Source organism: Lagopus muta, chromosome 1 (genome assembly GCF_023343835.1).
Source record: "Lagopus muta isolate bLagMut1 chromosome 1, bLagMut1 primary, whole genome shotgun sequence".
Classification (NCBI taxonomy): Eukaryota; Metazoa; Chordata; class Aves; order Galliformes; family Phasianidae; genus Lagopus; species Lagopus muta.
The window spans coordinates 114,555,191-114,577,778 of record NC_064433.1 but is presented as its reverse complement, the minus strand read 5'-3'; the positions used below and the strand labels follow the sequence as shown (position 1 = coordinate 114,577,778).

At 52.7% G+C, this 22,588-nt stretch overlaps 1 protein-coding gene across 1 annotated transcript; it reads left to right on the top strand.

Annotated features, from left to right (window-relative positions):
- The first annotated feature begins 2,089 nt into the window (after nt 1-2,089).
- On the top strand, nt 2,090-13,011 carry LOC125686020 (maestro heat-like repeat-containing protein family member 2B). The gene is made up of 31 exons (XM_048929633.1): nt 2,090-2,163; nt 2,460-2,581; nt 2,732-2,854; nt 2,993-3,158; nt 3,305-3,403; nt 3,560-3,711; nt 4,077-4,220; nt 4,745-4,837; nt 5,109-5,178; nt 5,292-5,405; nt 5,490-5,563; nt 5,897-6,016; nt 6,147-6,254; nt 6,444-6,603; nt 6,729-6,769; nt 7,005-7,146; nt 7,551-7,603; nt 7,902-8,009; nt 8,294-8,413; nt 8,608-8,730; nt 8,866-9,021; nt 9,247-9,369; nt 9,666-9,745; nt 10,158-10,293; nt 10,410-10,502; nt 10,902-10,988; nt 11,166-11,289; nt 11,491-11,600; nt 12,058-12,210; nt 12,467-12,621; nt 12,776-13,011. Exons 1-31 carry the CDS (start codon nt 2,139-2,141, stop codon nt 12,825-12,827), a joined length of 3,426 nt encoding a protein of 1,141 aa, XP_048785590.1. The 5' UTR covers nt 2,090-2,138; the 3' UTR covers nt 12,828-13,011.
- Nucleotides 13,012-22,588: the final 9,577 nt, after the last annotated feature.

Genomic DNA, 22,588 nt, shown 5'->3' with positions numbered 1-22,588 from the left:
GCCTTAGCAGGAACACCTAAATTAGGTCACATAGGATCCTGTGCTGGCAGGTTTTGAATGTCTCCAGAGAAGAGCCCACAACCTCTCTGGGCAGCCCATTCCAGTGTTCTGTTACCCTTACCATGAAGAAGTTTTTTCTCCTATTTTTGTGGAACCTCCTGTGTTCCAGCTTGCGCCTTTTACCCCTGCTCCTGTCATTGGGTGTCACTGCAAAGAGCCTGGCTCCATCCTCCTGATGCACATCCTTTGCATATTTATAAACGTGAACGAGGCCACCTCTGTTTCCTCTTCTCCGAGCTAAAGAGACCCAGCTCCCTCATCCCTTTGTGTCATCAGCAAGCCTGCTAACAGTGCACTCTACTCCCTCATCCAAGTCATCGATGAATATACGGAATAGTCCTGGTCCTAGTAGCGACCCTGGAGGGGTACTAGGAACTAGATACAGGCCTCCAACTAGACTTGCTCTGTCCCACTGAGCACAACTCTCTGGCTTGTTTCCTTCAGCTCGTTCACAGTCCACCTCACTACTCAATTGTCCAGACCACCCTTCCTGAGTTTAACTGCAAGGCTGCTGTGGAACACGGTGCCAAATGCTCTATTAAAATCAGGATAGACCACATCCACTGCTTTACCATCGTCTATCCATCTGGTCATGTTTTCATAAAAGGTTGTCAGGTTGGTCAAGCACGACTTCCCCTTGGTGAAGCCATGTGACTGCCCTTCATAACCCTCTTCTCCTTGATATGCCTAGAGGCAGTGCCAAGGACAAGCTTTTCCATCACCTTTCCAGGGATGGAGGTGAGGCTGATCAGTCTATAGTCACCCGGGTCCTCCTTCTTGCCCTTTCTGAAGACTGGAGTGACATTTGTTTTCCTCCAGTCCTCACGCAACCCTCTTATTTCCCACAACTTACCAAAGATAATGGAGAGCAGCTTAGCAATGACATTCTCCAGTTCCCTCCGCACCCATGGGTGCATCCCATCAGGACCCATGCATTTATGGATGTGCGGATTAATTGCTCCTTAACCCAGTCCTCATCAACTGAGGCAAACTCCTCCCCTGATCCTGACTTCCTCTGGGACCTCAGGGTACAGGGCTCCTCAGGACAGCCTCCAGCAGTATAGACAGAGACAGGGAAGACAGGAGGACAATATCTTCTGTCACTGAGGCAGTTGGGGGTGTGTGTGTGTGCACCTGCACGCATGCACACTTGTTTGTGTGAGTGCATGCGCCCAGAGGCAGCAAGGCTCAGACTTGCTCCCAGCTGCCCAGGGCCACGCAGCCCCTTAATGCCAGCATCCGTGCCATCCAGATACAGGCTGCCAGACTTTTGGAGAGAAATCCCGCTTCAACTCAATTGGAAAATAGAGTTCCACACAGGAAAGCTGTAATCTGTCTTGAAGCCTCTTCACGTTCTCAGCTACAAAGCTGTCACCACCATGAGCTATGCCTTTTCACCAGCAATGAACAAGAGTTTGCACGCCATGCTGCACCTGTAACAATCTGCACCAGCGGAGCTGACCTACTCTTGCTGTTGCCACTGCCCCCCACCTCACTGTGCTCACATCCACTGCTTGGTCTCTTTCAATGCTCCCTGTGCTTCGATGAATGTCAGTGGGTGACATTTCTTCCACGTGGAGGAGTTCAGTGACACACCTCTGCTTCATCTGCACTTCCACGTCAGATCCATTGAGTCAGACTACCCCTCTGCTCCCGTCTGTCACACGGCAATAACACACCATGGAATACTGGTGGGAAAGTTCAACTCCTACTGCCACACCACCAGCATTGGAGGGCCTTACTTTCAGAGCAGCCCTCAGAAATTGCATCAGATAATAGAATAAGTAACAAAACTTTTTTTAAATTTTATTGTATTAATTAGTTTAGTTTTAGTTTTAGTTTTTCTTGTTTAATGAAGAGATCAGACTTTAGATTGCAGCTCTGCATGTGCCATTTGAAAACAGGTCCCCAGCCCAGGGCATGTCATGCTTTGTGAGGTGACACTCCTTGCTGTGATGTCACAGTTGTGGCTTTGACCCCTGTGGCAGCAGTGGGAGCGGTGGCTCAGTCCGCTTGTGGGACGCGCAGGAAGTGAACCCAGAGAGAGCGTTGTGTCTGTCTGGAGGCATCCTGCTGTGATGGAGCGGCTGAGAGCCCTTCGAGGTGAGGTCCCTCCACCTCTCTGGACACCGTGGTGCTGCCCGAGCACGTGTGTGCCTCCAATGCCTGTTCAGCACGTGCCAGCAGCACTGTCCTTGCTCTGCTGCAGCCACCCACAGTGGTTTCCCCAGTACCCCAGCCAGGGGAAGGCTCTCTCCCCTCTCCCCACCAACCACGCATGTGCCAGCGCAGCCCACCCCGCGCTGTGGGGCTGGAGGAGCGTTCCTCCCAGAGCTGGCTGCATGCTCGGCCCTGGCTCCAAGCAACACTGGGACAGCTGCTCTGCTCTTTCCTTCCAGGTCTCTTTGCCTGTGTGGGCTGCATGCCCAGATGCACACGTCGCAGGGAGAGAGGCAGGGTGGAAAGCCCTGTCCCTGTCTGTGCCGTGACTTTACTGCTGCAGCTCCTGCAAGACCAGGAGGTGAGCTGGGGACGTCCAACCATCGGTCCTTGCCCTGGTTCTGGTCCCGTGGGTGCCAGGCCCCGGCAGCACATCGGCATAGCGATGGTGGCAGCGGGCGGCTCCCCAGGAACAAGGGCAAAGCAAAACGTGACCTATCCCTGTCCCCAGGGTGACCGAGAGCAGGCGTACTGCGAGCTGGAGCACGTCCTGGGGGAAGAGGACAGCCGCCCGCCGTGCGGAGTGGTGAACCGGCTGCTGGCTGAGGTGTCCCAGGACCTGACAGCAGCCCAGGTGAGGGGTCACTCCCGAAGGCAAAGGGAGCTGCCTGCCCGTGCTGCTGTTCTGCTTGCAGACGGCGCTGGCTTAGCCCTTGCAAGGGAAGGCTCGGGCAGCCTCCTGTGCCGTGTGTCACCAGTGACTCTTTTTCAGGGCGTGACGGACAGCGTGAGAATGGCTGCCAGCAATGTCCTGGTGGCTCTGGCCCGGACTCACTTCTCCATGGTGATGGCCGAGCTCCAGGGCCACCTGAAGGCCACACGGGAGATGTGCAAGGAGTTTGTGCTCGTCACCCTGAGCAAACTCTTCAGCATCTATGGTAGAGTGCCCTCAGCCTCCTGACAACCGGGCAAAGGGGTCTCACCCCTTGCTCGTGATCTGCGTAGAGCTGGGGGATGCAGGGCTGCAGCCCCTCCTCTCTCACTGCTGGGTCTCTGACCGTGCCCCTCTCCTTCCTCTCTGCAGCTCCACAGTGCATCTCCTTTGTGTGGCTGATGCTGGCCGGCCTGTGCAGTGTGGTGGGCCATGTGAGGAGCGGCCAGACCCTGCGCATTGCTTGTGCTGGTGAGTGCCGGCCCCAAAGCAGGGAGGCTTGGGACAGCCCTTGCACCTTGCCCTGCTGCAGACTCTCACAGGCTCCCTTTTCTTTCTCTCTCTCTCTCCTTTTTTTTTTTTTTTTTTTAATTGATTATTCATTTTTTTGTTTTGTTTTATTTTCAGTTGTGAAACAATGGTTGGAAGGAGTCAAGGTTCACTTGCACTCCAGAAAGCAATGCCCTTGGCCTGCCGCAGAGAAAGAGCAGATCTATCAGAATCTTTACCAGCTCTTCTGCTCTGTGCTGAGCAACTGGCAGGACTGCAAGGAGGAAGAGGTGAGCACTGCTGCATTCCCAGCCTGGGATGGTGATGGGGACATCAGTGTCGGCAGCTCTGTCTGTGCCCAGCAGGCTGAGAGCAGAGGGGTGATGAAAGGGAGAGGGCTGGCTCTGCAAAGTGCTCTGAACTGGATTTGTTCTCAGGGCTGGATCTCTCTACCAGGGAACAGCCGCGTGCCACAGCACTGTGGCAGGGAGAGCCGGGGATGAGGGTGTGGGGAAAACCTGCCTGCCCAGGGAGAGCAAGCCCATCTCCTGCTGGGCACGGGGGAATGGGGAAGGGAAAGGGAAAGAGAAAGGCCTCTCTGTAGGAAGGGCAAACCTTCAGTCTTTGATGCTGGGCCTCTGCCATCCCTCTCCAGGACAAACGGGCTGTCCTTGGGGCTGTGACTGCCATGTTGACCGTCCTCCTGCAAGAGGAGCAGCAGCAAAAGCACGTCTGGGAGCAGGTCCTCTGGCTCGTGCACCAGTATCAGGAGGCCCAAGACACCTGCACGGTGACCAAGGTGAGATGTTGTGCAGGGATCAGTGTGGAGCCCATGCAAGTGCCATGAGGGGTCAACGGGATGCAGGGAGAAGGCTGGGAGCCCTTGGAGGAAGAAGGAACAAATGTCCAAGGGAGGTCTGAGGCTTCCTGAGTTCTTCAGTGAAGGAAGGAATAACCCAGACAGGAGCCAGAAGGAAGCCAGGAGTCACTAGGGCCCATCCTGGGAATGGAAGGCTTTACCATCACCACCACCATGGGACTCTGTGTGCCTGAGGAGCTGTGTGCTGACAGCCAGGGGACCACATCCAGTTGTATCTGATGGGGAAGAAGAGGGCTGCTGGGTGGGAAATGCCTGCAAACGATGCCCAAACAGGGCTCGGTTGAGAGCAGAGAGACTTTCTTCATGCTGCCGGGAGGAGGGGACAAAACAGAATACCTGTGCGGGAGCTTCTCCCAACAGAAAAACCACTGGGAATCAGTTTCTCCTCTCCCAAGTGGCTAGATGTGGCTTCAGCACTTTCTTCCTCTCCCGGTCTCTTGCAGAGCCTCAATATCTTCCTGGAGGCCTTAGCGGGAGTTCAGTCCATCATCCCAGAGGACAAGTTTCTGGCCATCACCAGTGCCGTGTTCTACCAGGTAAGGGGAGCCTACCCTTGCGCCCACAGCAGTTTCCCTCTTGACTAAGTCTCAGGAGGACTGTGGAGCTCCGAGCCTATGATGGCTGCTCAGCCTTAGCTCCTGCATGCCTGTGGCTGCTGCAGAGCCATGCATGTGCCCCCGGAGCAGGCTGTGTTTTGTCTGCATCTCCTCTTCCCAAGAGTGCCAAGGGAGACGAGAGCTGGTAGCTCAGTTTCTTTCCCATACTCAGTGCTGATGCAATTTTCTCAAATGGACCTTGTTCCCACAGCTCTCTGACGACACCAAACAGCACAGCGAGGCTGACAGAGCAGAGCTGACCCACTGCATCCTGCTGCAGGGTAAGCAGAGGAGATATGACGATGCTTGGCAGTGCCCTGTCCAAAACCTCTCTCGCAAGCCTCAGGAATGCGTGCGAGTTTCTTGATAACAGTGTGGCATTTCCTCCCTGCAGCACGAATCTGCCCAGAGGAAACGGTCCTGTTTCTGCAGTTGCAGCTGGGCAGTCAGAGGAAGGCCAGTTGTGTGGCAGCCCTGGGTCTGTTTGGCGCTCTGGCTCGCTCTGATGGTCAGTACCGTGGGTTGGACTTCCAGGGATCCCTTTTGTCATATGGGTTGTGCCTCCATGCATGCTTCTGTGCATCTCTTGTAGAGCCTGTCATGACAGAGAAGCTGTCCCAGGTTGTGGAGGCTGTGCAGTGTCTGTGCAGTGACCCCAGTACCCAGGTGAGCTGACGTGGGAAAGGAAAGCACTGCTGGGGTGGAGATGCTGATGCCAACAAGGGCGGGGCTTGGGAGATCAGGGAGGTGCTGGAGCATGGACAACGTGGTTGCGATGGCTCCTGTGGTTAGAGAGCAGGCAGCGTGGAGTGGTCAGGTCCCTGTGCTGTGCATGGAAAGCACACAGCCTGATGCTAAGGCCTGGCCTCCACCTCAGGAGCCAAGGCTTCTCCTCTGCTCTGTTGTCTCTGCTCATGCCCAAAGGGCAGCCCCAATGAGCAGGTGGCTTCCCTTTGCCTTCTGAGCAGGAAAATCACACCCACAATTGACTCCTGGCAGGTGAGGAGGGCTGTGCTGCACTTCATCAGGGATGTGCTCAGCGCTAACGCCTGGAGCTGCTCAGCCTGGGATGTGGTGGGGCACATCTTCAGTGAGTTCAGCCGCACCACAGGAAGAAGGGTAAGGACAGTGGGCAGCATCTTCCTTTGGAAGACCAGTGCTGCTCAGAGGCTGGCACAGAAGCACTGAGCCTCATGAGAGGTCCCTGAGAACTGAGAGTAATCGGCATTTCAACACCACTGTTGTGCAGGCAGCCGGAGACCTTTCTGCCCAGGAAGCCCAGGAAGAGGGAGCTCTCCAAGAGCTGTGTATGGACATCCTGGGGTCACTGGATGTCTCCGCGAGAGGGATCTCCAAAGTAAGTCACACTCTGCCCTGCTGCCACTCGGTGCCTTCGCACCACGTGCTCCTTGTCCTCTTCCAACACCCTACGCCTCTCCTCCAACGTGCTCTGATGCACACAAGACTCAGGGAAACTCACAGAATCCTCTTCATCTCTGAGCGGAGGCAGGAATGCTGACATGCTCAACCGCCTCGTTCCCTACAGCTCCTGTGGCCAAGGCTGCTGCTGTACGTGGTGCCAGCCCAGTACACCGGCATGCTGATCCCGGTCTCCCGCTGCATCCGAGCCCTGGCTGAGAGAGGGGAGCTGACGGTGCGGGACATGGAAGAACTGGATCCCCACTTCCTCAGCTCCATGTTTCAAGGTAGGAGCAGAAACTCCCCCTGTGAGCTCTGTTGACCCACGTTGGCACCCAGAAGGGACAGCAGAGGTGTGTACGGCAGGGCATGGCGTGTCTGCATCTCACTCAGCACTTCTTTCTCCCTGCAGGCCCACTGCTGACTCCCCAGATACTGCTGGCACGTCTGCTGGTGAGTACATGCTCCAGAGGCCAGTGCCACGATACGCAAGGAGGAAGCAGCAAGGGCAAGCGTGCCAGTGCCCGCCTCAGCCCTGGGGATGCTGTTCTCTACCCAGGCTTGCAGCACCAGGGGCAAAGCTGCTGGCTGCTCCTTGCCCTCCAGGGAGAGCCAGGCTGCTTCCCTCCTGGAGGAAGCCACTTCTCTTGCTGCACAAGTGACCCAGTTTCTCCTCGCTCTTGCTCAGGTGGTGGCAGGGAGCCCTGTTGCAGGCAGCGAACTCCAAGCCGCTGCCTTGCTTCTCATGCAAAACCTCCACAGCAAGATCCACAGAGCTGTGGAGCCTGTGTGGGCTGCTGAGATCCCTCTGCTGCTGCAGTGCCTCGAAGGTAAAGTGCTGGTGGGGAGGGAGGGACGGAGGCATGGAAGGAGGGGAGTGAAAATGCAGCTCTGCAGCGTGGCAGAGGGGAAGTGTTGTCTGTGCCCCAGCGCTTGCTCTGCTGCTGTTCCCATTCGAGGGAGACAGCACTGATGTTGGCAGACCTTTCCCCCCGGGGATCTGTCCGTTCCAGGGCACGGGTGGGCTCTTCAAGTCCCCTGAGACAGCCCTCTTGGAGCCATCAGTTCTGTGCTCCTGTTGGGACAGTGTCTGTGGGGAGGGACAGGTCATTGTGGAGGGGGTGCAGGTCCCGGCTTGGCAGTGCCGAGTGCCCAGGCCAAGCCGGGTTTGCAGCAGCTCTTTTTCTGTGGCTTGATCCCAAGCAAAGGTTTTTTGCTTCTTGTTGCTGTGCAGGGAAAGATGAGAGCTTCACAGACTCTGCAGAGTGGGAGCCCCGTCTGCTAAAGGTACAGCATTGCAGGAAGGCATGGTGCAGAGAAGTGCTTGCCTGCCTCGAGGAGACCCGCTCCCATACAAGCCACCAGGAACAGCCTCTCAAAAGCTGCTGTGGTGTGGCTGCACGTCTTTGTGGCGCTGCCTCTTCCTCTTTGTCCCAAGCCCAAGGGGGGTCCTAGGAAAAGAGTGGCAGGCGGCTTTAATGGAGGGAATGCTGGGGGGAGCTGATCCCCAGAAGGCTGCAGCGACTTGGGAATTTGGGAAGAGATAAAGGGAGAGGGATCATTGGCTTTTCCTGTTCTCCAACAGTTTGTGAGGGCATCACTGGACATCATGGAGGACGAGGCCTGGACCATGGCCCTGAGCTGTGAGCTGAGCCAGCAGCTGAGCAGCTCTGCCAGCAGCTCTGGAGAAAAGGTAGGTCTCCCCCGGCTCTCCCCAGCGGTGCAGCTGCAGGTGCCCAACTGGGGCTGGGGCTGAGGCTGAGGCTGGTGCTCTGCCCACACGGGCTGCTCACGCTGCTTCCCCAGCCCGTGCCCCCCAGCGGGCCTTTGCCTGCAAACTGCTTGGGGGCTGGCTACAGCTCGGCCCTGCAGCTGCTCTCAGCGACTCCCAGGGAGCGTGGGTCCTTCCCACTTGTCCCTCTGCCAGCAGGTCAGGCTGCTGCCACATCCCAGCTTATTCCTTCCCTTCCCACGCAGACCTTCCTGTACAAGGCTCTGGGGACCGTTCTGGGAGCTTGTAAGGAAGTCCTCCATGTGCAAGAGAAGCTGCTGCAGCACCTGGAGGGGGCAAATGCAGAGGAGCCATCTGAGGCCCAGGTGAGCTCTCCTCCCAGATTCTACCAGCATCCCCGCTCTGTCCCTGGGGCAGAGGGCTTCTCCTGGCCCTGCTCCAGGCCTTTCCATCTCCTCCCCGCTGCTGCTTCCCTCAAGTGAGGACCAGCCCGGCCACTGTGGCTGGCCGCGCCGATGGGTTCAGGCCTGCGCCAACTGCCCCTCGTTCTTTTGTGCAGGGAATGATCTCTCTTGTCAGCCATGCTGCTGACAGCAACTTCCACACAGTCCTGGACACACTCACCGTGTTTGCGTCCAGGCTGTGCAAAGGCCGCAATGGGAGGATTTCCAGGCGCAAGAAGGTAAAGTGCTACGGGTTTCCATCTTGGCATTCTTCTGCCTTATTTTCACAGCAGCTCCTGCCCTGGGAGCCCAGGTGCACCGCAGGGCACTGGGGGCTGCTGAGCGAGTGTCTCAAGGCATTTCTCCCCTCACAGATGGAGCTGGACAGCACGAGAGCTCAGGCTACACGCAGCGCTCTCATCCTCGCCCATGGCAGCTTGGCACTGCGAGCCTCCAAGGAGCAGCTGCTCGCCCGCCTGGAGGGAGACATTGTGGGCAACATCCTGCTGCTGTACAGCTGCAGCTGCCAGGTGAGAGTTCACAGCGTGCCAGGGTGTCAGAGCGCCCAGCTGCAGCCCCTCCACGTGGGGGGATGTCCATTTCAATGGGCCTTCTCTTTCCAAAGGTCCCTCACAGAACGGTTTGTGCCCAGACGAAGATCCAAGCCCTTCCCTTAGCATTGCCCCCATGTGTCCCCCTTGCAGCCACTGACCCTTCCCACAGTTCTAAGAATGTTCTTCTCTCTTGGGCCCCAGGACTTGCAGAACAAGCTCGCACTGGTGCAGAGCATCACTGACTTCAGCTCTGCCGTCCATGCTGTGGGTGGCTCCGCCTTCCTTAACCCCTCCTTGAAGGGCAAGCTGCTGGAGATCCTGATGGTGAGTGCCTAGAGACAGGGCTCTCTGCAGAGGAGTTCCGGGCCGTGCCACGAGGCTCCCATCCCTGGAGCCATGCAGGTCTCCCTCAGCCACACGTCTCCAGCTGGCAGGGACCCTGGGTGCTGGGCAGTGGGCTAGGTCCACCAGCTGTGGAGCTGCTGCATCCTGCAGTGCCTCGGTGGGAAATGTGGGAGTGATGGGGCCGGTGTGTGGCAGCTGTGTCTGTCTCTGCGCCGGGCAGAAGAGCTCTCGCATGCCCCTTACCCACTTTGACAATGTTTCTCTGGTACTTGCAGGACTTGCTGAAGAAGTATTACTTGGGCACCCGTGTATCCCCAGTGCCCCTCAAGGTGGTTCTGGCCCTGGAGCAGCTGAGGTAAGGACTGGAGCCTCTGGGGTTGCCAGGCAGGATGGTGGTCCCCCTTTAGGATAGCTTCGGAAGGCCTGGAGGGGGTAGGGGGTGAGGAGCCACATCTACAGGAGAGAAGGCTGGGCTGTTGTGCCCAGCTAAGCTGAGGTTCTGGGCAGGGAGAAAGGCCCTGGTGCTCCTGTCCCCAGGCAGCCAAGAGAAGGGACACCTGGGGTCTCCTTCCCTTCAGAGAGGGAGGTTGTTCACTGCTGCCAGGGAGGAGGCGAGTGCTGATGGAACTGAATACAGCGCTCAGCAGCACAGACTGGGGGTGTTGGCTTTGCAGCTTTTGATCAGGAGAATCTCAGATGTTGTCTGAAGCACTCTGGAGAGCACTAGTAAAGACTCTTTCTGCTTTCTCTCCCTTTTCTCCTGTCAGCAAGCTGAAGCCTTCTGTAGGAAGCAAGGACATGAGTGAAATGCTGACTCTGTGCTGCAGGAATATTGTGACGCACCCTTCAGCGAGGATGATGCTGAAGATCAAGAAGTCACGGCAAGCAGCACAGTACCTGCAGGTAACCTGCCGCAATTTTCCCAGCCACCTCTCACTCGGAGCCCTTTCTCAGCACACACGACCTGTGCTCTGACACCAGCCATGATGACACACCTCAATCCCCTCTTCTACTTTCAGCTTCAGCAAACATCACTGAAAGCTCTTGGCCAGCTCATGGTGGTCCTACTCAAGACAGAGCCCACCCTCAGCTTCTTCCAGAACATAGTCCACGTGAGTACTGGTGGGGAAAGGGAGAAAGCATGGTGCCTTTTGGTAGCAGGGACAGAGATCCGGGGACTGAGAGGACGATGAGAGGGGGAGAAATCTCCTGCAGACGTGCCAGCTCACTGCGAGCTCAGAAATGGGCAGAGAAATGGGCCCTGCATGAGAAAAGGCAGGAGCCAGCCCCTGGCAGGCCGCAGCTGAGGAAAGGCTCCTGGATTAGGAGGCAGGAGTGTCTGCAGAGAGAGCAGGCAGCAGTGCTGCTGCTCAGTGAGGCCATGTGGAGCCACAGGGCAAGCCCTGAGGGAACGTGTCAGGAAAGGAGGGACAGGGAGAAGGAGAAGGGTGGCAGGAAGGGAAAGAAAAGATGTCCGTAGTGAGACGGATGCTCTGCCCCAGGTCCTGCAGAGATCATTGACATCAGACAACATGTGGGAGCGCAAGAGGGCCCTGCAGACCTGCTCCCAGCTGCTGGCTGCTTGTGAAGAGCTTCAAGTGAGTAAAGAGCCCCCTCGCATGCCCCCTGCTCCCTCCCCAGTGTTCCTGAGCTGGAAGGCAAGCTCCGCCCAGCTGTGCATGCTGTGTCACCCATGTGTGGGGAAGGCACGGGCAGGAGAAGCTAGGGAGAGCTGGGGCTGCCTACAGCTTTGTTCCTGCCTCTCATCCCTGCAGAGAGGAGATGCCTGCAAGCACTTTGGCTCCTTGGTGGGATTGCTGGCTCCGCTGACATGTGACCCCATGCCCGCATCCCGCCAGTTGGCCGCCACCTGCCTGAGCTCCCTTCTGCGAATCCAAGGTGAGTAGAGCGGGATGCACCAGCCCTGTGCTCTCCTCCGCAGCGCTACCAGAGCTCCACAGGCTGGGCCCTGTGTACAGGAGGGAGATGCACTGTGCACAGCTCTCTTCTTGTCGCCACCCTGTCCTCTGTCTATCCCCCGTGGAAAGAGGTTCTGTTTTCAGAAGCATGACTTCCATTTTCTCTCCGTGCTCTTTCCAGCCAAGGTGACCAACGGAGTCATTGAGATGGGAGACATTGGGAGCCAGTGTGAGGGGCTGAATGACTGCAGCACCATCGCTCAGCTCCAGACCTCATCCAAAATCGCAAGGGTAAGTGGACCCAAAAAAGAGCGGCAGGATCTCAGTGTGTAGGCTTCTGCACATCCCTCTGCTCCCTCCAGCCTGTCCCACCACTTCCAGAAAGAGCTGCCACCCTGAGACCACTTTTCTCAGCAAGTAGCAGGAGGCGCTGAGCTATGTCTGGCCTTCAGGCGCCCAGAGCGAGGAGCTGATTCCATGGTGTGTGTGTGTGTGTGCGTGTGCATGTGCGACTGTGGCTTGTTGGGAGGTAGGCTTTGCATGTAAGCAAACAGCATGGATGGAGAAGCTGAGAGAACGCTCAACCCCCATACATATGAATGGAAGGTATGGACAGCAGGAGCACTGCAATTGCTACCTGACTGACCAGCAAACCGCTGAGCTAAGAACGCCCTCCAGACTGCTTTCTGTTCTGAAGAGCTGCCACAGAGCAGTGATGAGATCTCTCCTGCTTCTCTTTTCTCTGCAGGTGGTGTGCAGCAACTTCCCCCTGGAACAAACCGTCGACTTCATGACGGCCATCAAGGACACCTTCCGGAAAGCCAGGGGAATGCGTGTGCGTGCAGCTGGGAAGTGGCTGATCACCTTTCTGCAGATGTACGGGAAGGACATCTGTCGGGACGTAAGAGACTTTCTTCCACCTCTCTTGGACTTTTGCTGGCTGCTGCACTACGCCTTGTGCTGTTTGTCTCTTGTGCTAAAGAAGCACAGCCTGAGTGCAGAGCCAGGGCTTGGACAGGGTGGCTGGCATGAAATTTAGGCTCAGGCCTTGGCAGCATGTCAAAGGAGCAGGCACTGCTCATGTGCTGAATGTCCGTGGTTACTCACTGCAGAGTCAAGGATGCAGCAAGTTGCTCTTTCTTCCTTTCTTCTTTCAGGCGCTGATGATCCTCTACATTCTGCGCAGCTGCACATCATCCGCGCAGCAGAGCACGTTCATGCCCTTCCTGTGCCAGGCGGTGGTCATCCTCACCCGCTGTCACAAAGAGGTCATGATTGACAACTTCTCCCGGCTGCCTAAGGCCACAGACAGGTATTGGTACTCCTGCCTTTGCTCTTGCTCTGGTCACACTTGTAGTTTGCTTCTGCCAGAGGGAGCCGGGGAGGAAGCAGCTTTTCTTTTGTCCTCTAAAGCCCATTTGAGGCAAAAATGACTCAGTCACAACTTGAGACTCTCCTTTTTCTAGTGAGACATGGAGGAGAATAAGAGAGTTTTGTCTTCAACGGTGGGGGCGGTAGAAGAGAGAAAAGAGAAGAGGACGAGGAAGAGGACGAGGAAGAGGAAGAGAGAGAAGAGAAGGGGAGGAGAGGGGAGGAGAGGAGAGGGAAGGGGAAGGGAATGAGAGAAGAGAGAAGAGGGAAGAGGGAAGAGGGAAGAAAAGATGAGTTAAAAATTTGTATTATTTATTTGAATAATTAAACACCAAAATCCCAACTATGATGTGAAAAGAGTATTTTTTTTAACCAAGTCTTCATTTTAATAGCTGCTGTCCCTTCTCCATACCTGTTTCAGAATCACAGAGTCACTGAATGTCAGGATTTGGAAGGAACCTCGAAACATCATCTAGTCCAATCCCCCTGCCTTAGCAGGAACACCTAAATTAGGTCACATAGGATCCTGTGCTGGCAGGTTTTGAATGTCTCCAGAGAAGAGCCCACAACCTCTCTGGGCAGCCCATTCCAGTGTTCTGTTACCCTTACCATGAAGAAGTTTTTTCTCCTATTTTTGTGGAACCTCCTGTGTTCCAGCTTGCGCCTTTTACCCCTGCTCCTGTCATTGGGTGTCACTGCAAAGAGCCTGGCTCCATCCTCCTGATGCACACCCTTTGCATATTTATAAACGTGAACGCGGCCACCTCTGTTTCCTCTTCTCCGAGCTAAAGAGACCCAGCTCCCTCATCCCTTTGTGTCATCAGCAAGCCTGCTAACAGTGCACTCTACTCCCTCATCCAAGTCATTGATGAATATACAGAATAGTCCTGGTCCTAGTAGCGACCCTGGAGGGGTACTAGGAACTAGATACAGGCCTCCAACTAGACTTGCTCTGTCCCACTGAGCACAACTCTCTGGCTTGTTTCCTTCAGCTCGTTCACAGTCCACCTCACTACTCAATTGTCCAGACCACCCTTCCTGAGTTTAACTGCAAGGCTGTTGTGGAACACGGTGCCAAACGCTCTATTAAAATCAGGATAGACCACATCCACTGCTTTACCATCGTCTATCCATCTGGTCATGTTTTCATAAAAGGCTGTCAGGTTGGTCAAGCACGACTTCCCCTTGGTGAAGCCATGTGACTGCCCTTCATAACCCTCTTCTCCTTGATATGCCTAGAGGCAGTGCCAAGGACAAGCTTTTCCATCACCTTTCCAGGGATGGAGGTGAGGCTGATCAGTCTATAGTCACCCGGGTCCTCCTTCTTGCCCTTTCTGAAGACTGGAGTGACATTTGTTTTCCTCCAGTCCTCACGCAACCCTCTTATTTCCCACAACTTACCAAAGATAATGGAGAGCAGCTTAGCAATGACATTCTCCAGTTCCCTCGGCACCCATGGGTGCATCCCATCAGGACCCATGCATTTATGGATGTGCGGATTAATTGCTCCTTAACCCAGTCCTCATCAACTGAGGCAAACTCCTCCCCTGATCCTGACTTCCTCTGGGACCTCAGGGTACAGGGCTCCTCAGGACAGCCTCCAGCAGTATAGACAGAGACAGGGAAGACAGGAGGACAATATCTTCTGTCACTGAGGCAGTTGGGGGTGTGTGTGTGTGCACCTGCACGCATGCACACTTGTTTGTGTGAGTGCATGCGCCCAGAGGCAGCAAGGCTCAGACTTGCTCCCAGCTGCCCAGGGCCACGCAGCCCCTTAATGCCAGCATCCGTGCCATCCAGATACAGGCTGCCAGACTTTTGGAGAGAAATCCCGCTTCAACTCAATTGGAAAATAGAGTTCCACACAGTAAAGCTGTAATCTATCTTGAAGCCTCTTCACGTTCTCAGCTACAAAGTTGTCACCACCATGAGCTATGCCTTTTCACCAGCAATGAACAAGAGTTTGCACGCCATGCTGCACCTGTAACAATCTGCACCAGCGGAGCTGACCTACTCCTGCTGTTGCCACTGCCCCCCACCTCACTGCTCACATCCACTGCTTGGTCTCTTTCAATGCTCCCTGTGCTTCGATGAATGTCAGTGGGTGACATTTCTTCCACGTGGAGGAGTTCAGTGACACACCTCTGCTTCATCTGCACTTCCACGTCAGATCCATTGAGTCAGACTACCCCTCTGCTCCCGTCTGTCACACGGCAATAACACACCATGGAATACTGGTGGGAAAGTTCAACTCCTACTGCCACACCACCAGCATTGGAGGGCCTTACTTTCAGAGCAGCCCTCAGAAATTGCATCAGATAATAGAATAAGTAACAAAACTTTTTTTAAATTTTATTGTATTAATTAGTTTAGTTTTAGTTTTAGTTTTTCTTGTTTAATGAAGAGATCAGACTTTAGATTGCAGCTCTGCATGTGCCATTTGAAAATGGGCCAATAATGAATTTATGTCAATGGAAAATGAAGCTGCAATGAAACAAAAAAGTTGATGAATTTTTGGCAAACTTTAAACCTATTCTCTAATTCCGATATCAAAACAGAAAGCACAGCTGTGCACTCTTTGTGCTAGGGTATGACCTGCAGAAGAAGAGCTCTGCAGAGAAGTTCCTTCTTCCCAGTGGACATCAGTCTGGCTGTGAGCCAGCTGTGTGCTTTTGCAGCCAAGAAGGCCAATGGTATCCTGGGGCACATTAAAAAGATTGTGGCCAGCAGCTTGAGGGGGGTGATCCAGGACACTCTTCTGCTCAACCTCCTGTGGGGAATTGCTTTTAGCGGGGGGATTGGTCTCAATGACATCCAGATGTCCCTTACAACCTCTATGGTTCTGAGATTGTATGAGAAAGAAACCACAAGAACCACGTGCTAATTGCAGAGGATGGATTTGGCTGAGGCAATCCCTTTTCCAAGGCAAAAGGAAGGTCTTAGCTGCAGTATTAGGCACACAGCTCTGTCATACCAGAAGAGAGGCCAGTGAGCAACTCTTGCTACCTGTGTGTGCTGGAGGTTGCCCTGCACCAGGAGTATGAGCAGCCCCACACCTTTTGTCACGATCCAAATAGAACTGCATGCTAATGCCAGAGGGTAATGGCGGCAGGGGACAACCCCACCGCAGCACAGAAGGCTTGCCACAGTGTTCTGCAGCACAGGGAGACAGAGCTCATAAGCCAGGAGGGAGACGATACAGTTGGCTGCCAGTTACCAGCTTTCATTCCAGTTGGCGCTTTCCCCAGAATGCGCTTGGGGACTGTGGGGGACTGCAGGCAAAGGGAAACAGGGAAACACTGATATATATTACACCTTCCTTCCAGGGAGAGTGAGCACACTCCAATACTCCCAAGCTGGAAGAGCCAACCCTGTGCGCAGATGCAGCACTGACATGCTGAGGGCAGAGCCAGGAATGAGGAGATCAGATCCCTGGGAGTGGGAGTGTTCCCAGGGAGTGCAGAGCATAGAAAGGGTGAACATGGCAGTGGCTGTGGTCTTTCTCACCCTGAAAGCATTTGGTTTGCTTAACTGAACTTGACTGCCTTGTCAGTGGAACCTGTTCTCCACTTGGGCAAAAACCTGTTACCTAGGAGACTGTGGCTGCCCTGACCGAATGTGCAGCTGTCCATGTCTCTGTCTGCAGGGAGTGCCTGGACCTGGCCCAAGTACCAGCAGGTAGTGGGGATGACACATCCGCAGTGTGCGCAGGTGGGTGATCTGCTCCACTACCTCTGGTAGAGATAGAAATATTAAGAAGCATCTGAGAGTGTGAAAGAGAGATCGACCGGTAGAGGCGCTCCCTGGCAGCCCTGTAAGGCACTGGGGGGACACTCCACAAGTAGTGGTGGACCCTCACCTCTTCCTCAGCCAGACAGAGGGATGGGTCTGGAGGGTAAGGAGAAATGGAGGCAGGTTCCTGCATGGGGTGGCAGCTGATCCTCATCCCATCCTGCCCCACCTCCACAGGTGTCCTTGCATAACTGGTGTGAAGCCCTGGGACACGAAGCACAGGTAAGGGAAGATGAAGAAAGCCCATACAAAGGGCTGTTTAGGGTGAGGCAGTCATCCCCATGCCTCAAGACAGCCTCTACCAAGCACAACAGAAGGGTGATCTTCATAAGAGACTCCCTTCTGACGGGAGGTGAGGCTCTGATATGCCCACCAGGTCCTCCTCACAAGAACATCCACTACCTCCCTTGGCCTGGGCCAGGGGCATTAGGAGGAAACTCCCTAGTCTGGTGCGGCCCTCTGATTATTACCACTCCTGATATTTCGGATAGGCTGTGTTGATCAAGAGGGACTTCAGGGTGCTGGGACAGTTAGTTGATGGAGCAGGAGTTCAGGGGGTATTTTCCTCCATCCCTTTGTTAGCAGGGAAAGATGCTGAGAGAAGGAGGAAGACTGTTCTCATCAACATGAGGCTAAGAGGCTGGTGCCATTGGGGGGATTTTTTTTCTTTTTTTTGATCCTTTGGTGGTTTATTTGGCACCAGGCCTGCTAGCAATGGATGGGGACCACCTGAGTCAAAGGGGGAAAAGGATCCTGGCCCAGAAGCTCTCTGGACTTATTTACAGGGCTTTAGACTAGGTTTGAAGAGTGAAGGGTGTGATAGTGAGCCTGCCCAGAACGAGGTGCAGGATACTTTAGCTAAGCTAGAGGGACAAGGTGATGGTGGAAGCCCTTGACCTGCTGATGATGAAGGCAACAGGGAGACTTCAGAGGATTTAAGGAATTGTGGGATGATTCCCACAACTGGAATGCGGCTATTGATGGCTAGGATTGGACTCACTATGGAATGTAAAATAGAACATCTTTGGATTGCACACGACATGAAGGAGGAACAGGAGGTTGGAGGTGAGAAGGATCAAAATAGTTTGGGGTGGGACATGTAAAAAAAACAGAGGGAAAAAATGATAAAAAGGGGGAAGTTGTACCTATATAAGTTTCTGGCCACTGTGCTTGTCTCCCCATGCCCATGTCTGCCCATATTTAATCAGTGCAGGCTGTTCTGTGTTCTCATCACACTCGATTTCTAACCATTTTCCTGGAGGTCACCAGAGAAATCCATGCGCGTGCACATGTATGAGTGCATGTGCCCAAGTGGCACAAGGCTCAGTCTTGCTCCCAGCTGCATAGGGACAAGCAGCCCCTTAATGCCAGCATCTATGCGAGTCTGTCCACATGAGCTGGGCTATTGCTGGAAGTGCTCCAAACTCTACAGACACCATCTGAAATGGAGGAAGGCTTAGATACGTGCTGTCAGACTTCAAAGAAATCCTGCTTCAACTCACTTGGAAAACATAGTTCTACACAGTAAAGCTGTAATCCCCGCTGAAACCTCTTCACAAGAGGAAAAAAAAAGGAAAGCCATAACATAAGTCAGCATGCTGTTGCTCAGTCCTGCATATTGGTTTTCTTTGCAGAAAAAAAAAAAACAAGTTTGTGATCAGTAGCTTTGAATTCTATTTTTGCCTAGGTCCTAAGGCCCCTTTCCTTGACAGATCACTAAGATCACATTTTTGGACTGAAATCATGAGAAAAAGTCACTAATAACTTGCAACACTCAATCTCTGTGCCCTTGGATTACAATTTTTATACAGCATGCCTTGGTGTTCAGATTACTAACTCAAATGTAATCAGCTGTTTCACATACACAGCAAAAGAGGGAGGTATTTCCCCTCAACGGAGTTCAAAGAAAATAGACATTGCTCTGCAGCCTCAGGGATTTGTCGTGCAAAAAGGCCACTGGAGTTTGCACTTTTAGTAAAGTGAGGAGAAAATAAATAAATGCATTTACTGCAGTGCATGTTAGAATAGGTGGCTTAGATACCTCCCAGGCTTCCTAATCAACAGGATTATCTTTTTTAGGGAGTGTGTGTGTGGGGGGGGGGTTATTCCAAGCCTCCAAGAACAGAGAGAGGGAAGCTGTAACACGGCAGAAGCAAAAACCTCACCTATTTCTACTCAGGCCTTTCTGGGTTGCAGGGAAAAGGAAGAAGAGATGTAGGGTGCTGCAGCTCCAATTGTCAGTTGCTCCTCGCCCCATGCATGCTTGGCTGGGGACAGCAAGTCTGTCTGGCAGAGGTGGCCAGTGCCAGTGAGAGGTGTGCAGAGAGCTGTCTGGACAGCTGCTCCTCCTGTGCTCATTTTGGTCTTTTCTTGTTTTTCATGTTTTTCTTTCTCTTCTTGTTTTGTTCTTCTTCCCCATTAACATACTGCTCCTTTCCTCGCTCCACTGTCTGCTCCACCTGCATCTCCATCATCTCCTAAGCCTCAGCCATCCCTGCTATCTCCCATTTCATTCCCCGCTTGACCTTGTTGTTCATTTTCCCCCTACTTGTCCTCTTGTGATAATACACTGACATACAGCATGGTCATTTTCTGACTGGAAGTAGTATTTCCCCAAGCATATATCTCTCTCCATGTCCCTCAGTGTACCTCTGTGACTGGTGCATGAAGTTGAATGAAACATCAGAAACAGCTACTTTGCTCTTATGCCCTTGTGCTCTCTCCCCCATCTCCTCTCCTCTTTTTTTCCCCCATACCCTTCATATTTTGTACATACTCGAGCAGTGTCATACCCTCACTCTGATTACAAATTAGCATGGCAGCACTGAAGCTGGCAGACAGGCTTGAATTAAAGGTTCATATCACTGTCCCACACTTCCTCGCAAAGTGAAATGGGAAGATATTTTTTTTAGAACAAGACAGTCTTGATACAGAATGATGAAGAAGTAGATTAGATTAATAACAAGAACAATGGCAGCAGGAAATGGTAGCAGGAGTGCACTTCATACACCTACTACTCTTCCGTAGCTTTTCTGCATTTATGTAATATTTGCTAGAATAATAGAAAGGAGCAGCAGCAGGCAAAGGCAGAGACAAATTACAACTCTCTGGTAATATCTGTATTTCTGAAACATATTCAGATGCTGTCCCATAAGATATATTAAGTGATACTGTTATTGCATTAACCTATGGTTAGTTACCTGTCTGTTGCAAACACGCTGCACCATTTTGGGCAATTGCTTTGCACAAGGCTTTCTAGGACAGTGGGATCCGAATGACTTCAGACATGTTGGTATGGCTGGGCATACACGGAGCGGTGCTCCTCTGGCCATGCTCAAAGTAGATTGGGCAGAGCAACAGCCACCCTGGGGCCATGTGTCTTCATTAGTGTGACACCATCGTGGAGAGAATATGTGACCAGACAGTGCAAGGGCAGGAACAGCTGACCATGTGTGTGCAGCCATGCACTGAAGACTGTGAAAGGAGATCGTGGCTGAAAGGAGCTTCCTGGCTCCTTTGTGAGGGCATCTGTGTGTGTTCGTATATGTATGCATGTGTATAAGTGCAATACCTGTATGCTTTTATAAGCATATACAGAATGTTAAAATATTTTCTGTATGTGTATAATATACATTTAAATTAAAAAAAAAAAAATAATCTGCTTCTGAATCAGGACATACTTTTTAAATACTGAGGGTTTGTGTTTTCCTGGAGAAAAGCCTAGGTGGTGATTAAGATACATCTTTCACACCCCAGAGCACTGCAGAAGTACTGTTTTGAAAAATTGATTTTCTTTTGGATTTGGAGTGAAGACTACAGTTCCCCTTTCTCCTTTTCTCTCCTTCCCTGACTGCATCCTGTGCACAAACCTCTTGGCTGATGGGGGTTCTTGGATGGCTCCCCTCTTCCCTCCAGTTCAAGCAGCAGCTGTGCCGTGGGCTTGACAAGCCATCAGACCTGGTCCTCACAATGCTAAGTCCAGGAAATGCCAAGAATTTTATTTTCAACCAACCTGGTGGCACTTAAATGTGTAAATCGTATGCACTCTTACATCAGAATAGAGACTTAAGGACACCACACTCCTTTGAACACGTTGCCTTCAGTCTGCTTCATATCTCTGCCTGGGAGACAAACTTGCAACTGCTCCAGCTGTGAAGACAATAGGAGCAGCTGCGATCACTGGCAAGGAGTGTGTGGAGAGGGAGCACCCCGAGGCACCAACCTGTGGGATTTGTCCCTCTTCCCTCTCCAGACCCAAAGCCCTGGAGGGGAAGGCAGAGGCAACCAAAGGTAGCAGAGAGTGGTGTGGGAGCTGCTCTCTGCTGTCTTAGCCATAAACTCTGCTGATGTCAATCAGAAATGCGATGCAGCATTCAGAGTGCTCTCCTTTGGGGAATTTTGAAATACATCAAAATCACGTTACATACCCAAGGTTGCTGCAAGCTTACATATGCTTGAAGTGTCTCTTTACAAAATCTTCTTTTATACTTTTTTCCTTGGCCATGCAGCCCTCATCTTCTCTCACTCTTTCGTTTTTTTCTTCACGTCCTTTTTTTCCTTTTTTCCTCCCCCTGACTGCCCTCTAAATGTAAAAAGCAGAGAAGATGGCAACATCAAGCGTTCTTTAGGGTCACCTTTATCATGGTTCACTTTATTGTTACCAGCCAGTAGGTGGAGCACATCCACTGTTTTAAGTACCGCCGGGTTTTTTTTATTTTATTATCCCCTTCTCTTCCTCCTGTAAAACAATCTATCATTTCTACTGCAGTGAATCAGTAGTTGCAAGGTAGCACAATGCTATACAAAGCAGCTAATCTTGGCTGGACCTCAGCACCATGCTGTCATGACTCATGTCAAACCATGCAGGGCCAAACACTGGTGGATGTAGATGAGAGATAAAGTCTGAAAAAGAGCAGACAGTTAACAGTTTCCAGCTTTATGCACTGTTCTTTTTCTTTGTTATTTTTTATTGGTTCTAAGAAAAATCTTCTCCACAAATGAGTGCAAGTCTCAGAGCTGGATCACCCGGGCTCTCCTGCCTTGCTGTGCTGGGGATGCGGCTGTGCTGACCCATTGCTTCTCACAGGTCTGACACTGCTGAGGCTGCTGTGGCAGCCAAGGGGCTCTCACACCTCTGAAATAGTGTGCAAGCATTCTGCATCACTTTTTCGGCAGCAGTAGGGCCCTCCCTTTCCCACTGGCACGGGATGCATGAGAAATCTTAGGCCATCCATCATTTCTGTCTGGGGTTTTACTTTCTGTCTCTGGCTTATTTTTCATGAGTCTGGGGAAAGAAAGCAACAACAAAAAAGCACAGACTAGCCTTTAGGGAAAGAAGTCCTTCTTTAGTCTTTAGCTTTAGACTTTTTGTTTTTTTCACATAGCTCAGTTTTATAGCTTTGTGGTTCAGAGCGTCCCCACCAATGTGAGTGGCATCACCAGTGTCTTCCCAAAGCAACATTTCCTCGCCAGCCATATGTCACCTCCACCTCCAGAGCAGGTTCACCTCTGGGAGTGTTTGGCATTACAGCGGATATTTATTTTTCATTTCCAGAGTATTTTTAATAGCTTGGAAAGTGTTTGAAAGATGCCTTGGCAATGCTGTCACGAGGCAGACTGATGCTTAGCAGTTCCAGCATGTCCCTCCCTTGAACATGCTGTATAAATATTCACCGATGATTCATAATGCCAGCAAGGAAAGCACAAAGTAGGACGAGGAGCCCTGGCGTGCCCTCACTCAGCCAGACTGGCCCTGCCTGTTCCTGCAGCGCATAGCAGAGGCTGGCACACTGAAACACCAGAAATAACCTCCTCTTTTGAACAGATTGGTTTTGTCATTGACTTTCCTGGTGCCAAGTCCATCCTGACTCAGCAGAAGAGCTGCTAGCATTTGCTTTGGACTGGGCACCCAAAGGACCAGATCCACCAAGTCCAGCCACAGTGAGAAGGTGCTACACAGCCCTGTCCCATTCTCTTTTCGGCAGTGAGTCACAGCACAGCCCTTGTGCTGGTGTCTGTGCTGTAAGCAGTGTGTGCCCTTAAAGATAAGAGCACAACAGGCCTCTGTTCAGCAGCCATGCAAGCAAAGGGACAATTCTGCTCTCAGCAAGCCTAGC

Bases quoted from the DNA above. Each gene is read 5' to 3' on its own strand.
- LOC125686020 (XM_048929633.1), top strand. From the start codon at position 2,139: ATGGAGCGGCTGAGAGCCCTTCGAG. The intron at 3,404-3,559 runs GTGAGTGCCGGC...TTTTATTTTCAG, and splicing joins CCTGCGCATTGCTTGTGCTG to TTGTGAAACAATGGTTGGAA. The intron at 5,564-5,896 runs GTGAGCTGACGT...GACTCCTGGCAG, and splicing joins GCAGTGACCCCAGTACCCAG to GTGAGGAGGGCTGTGCTGCA.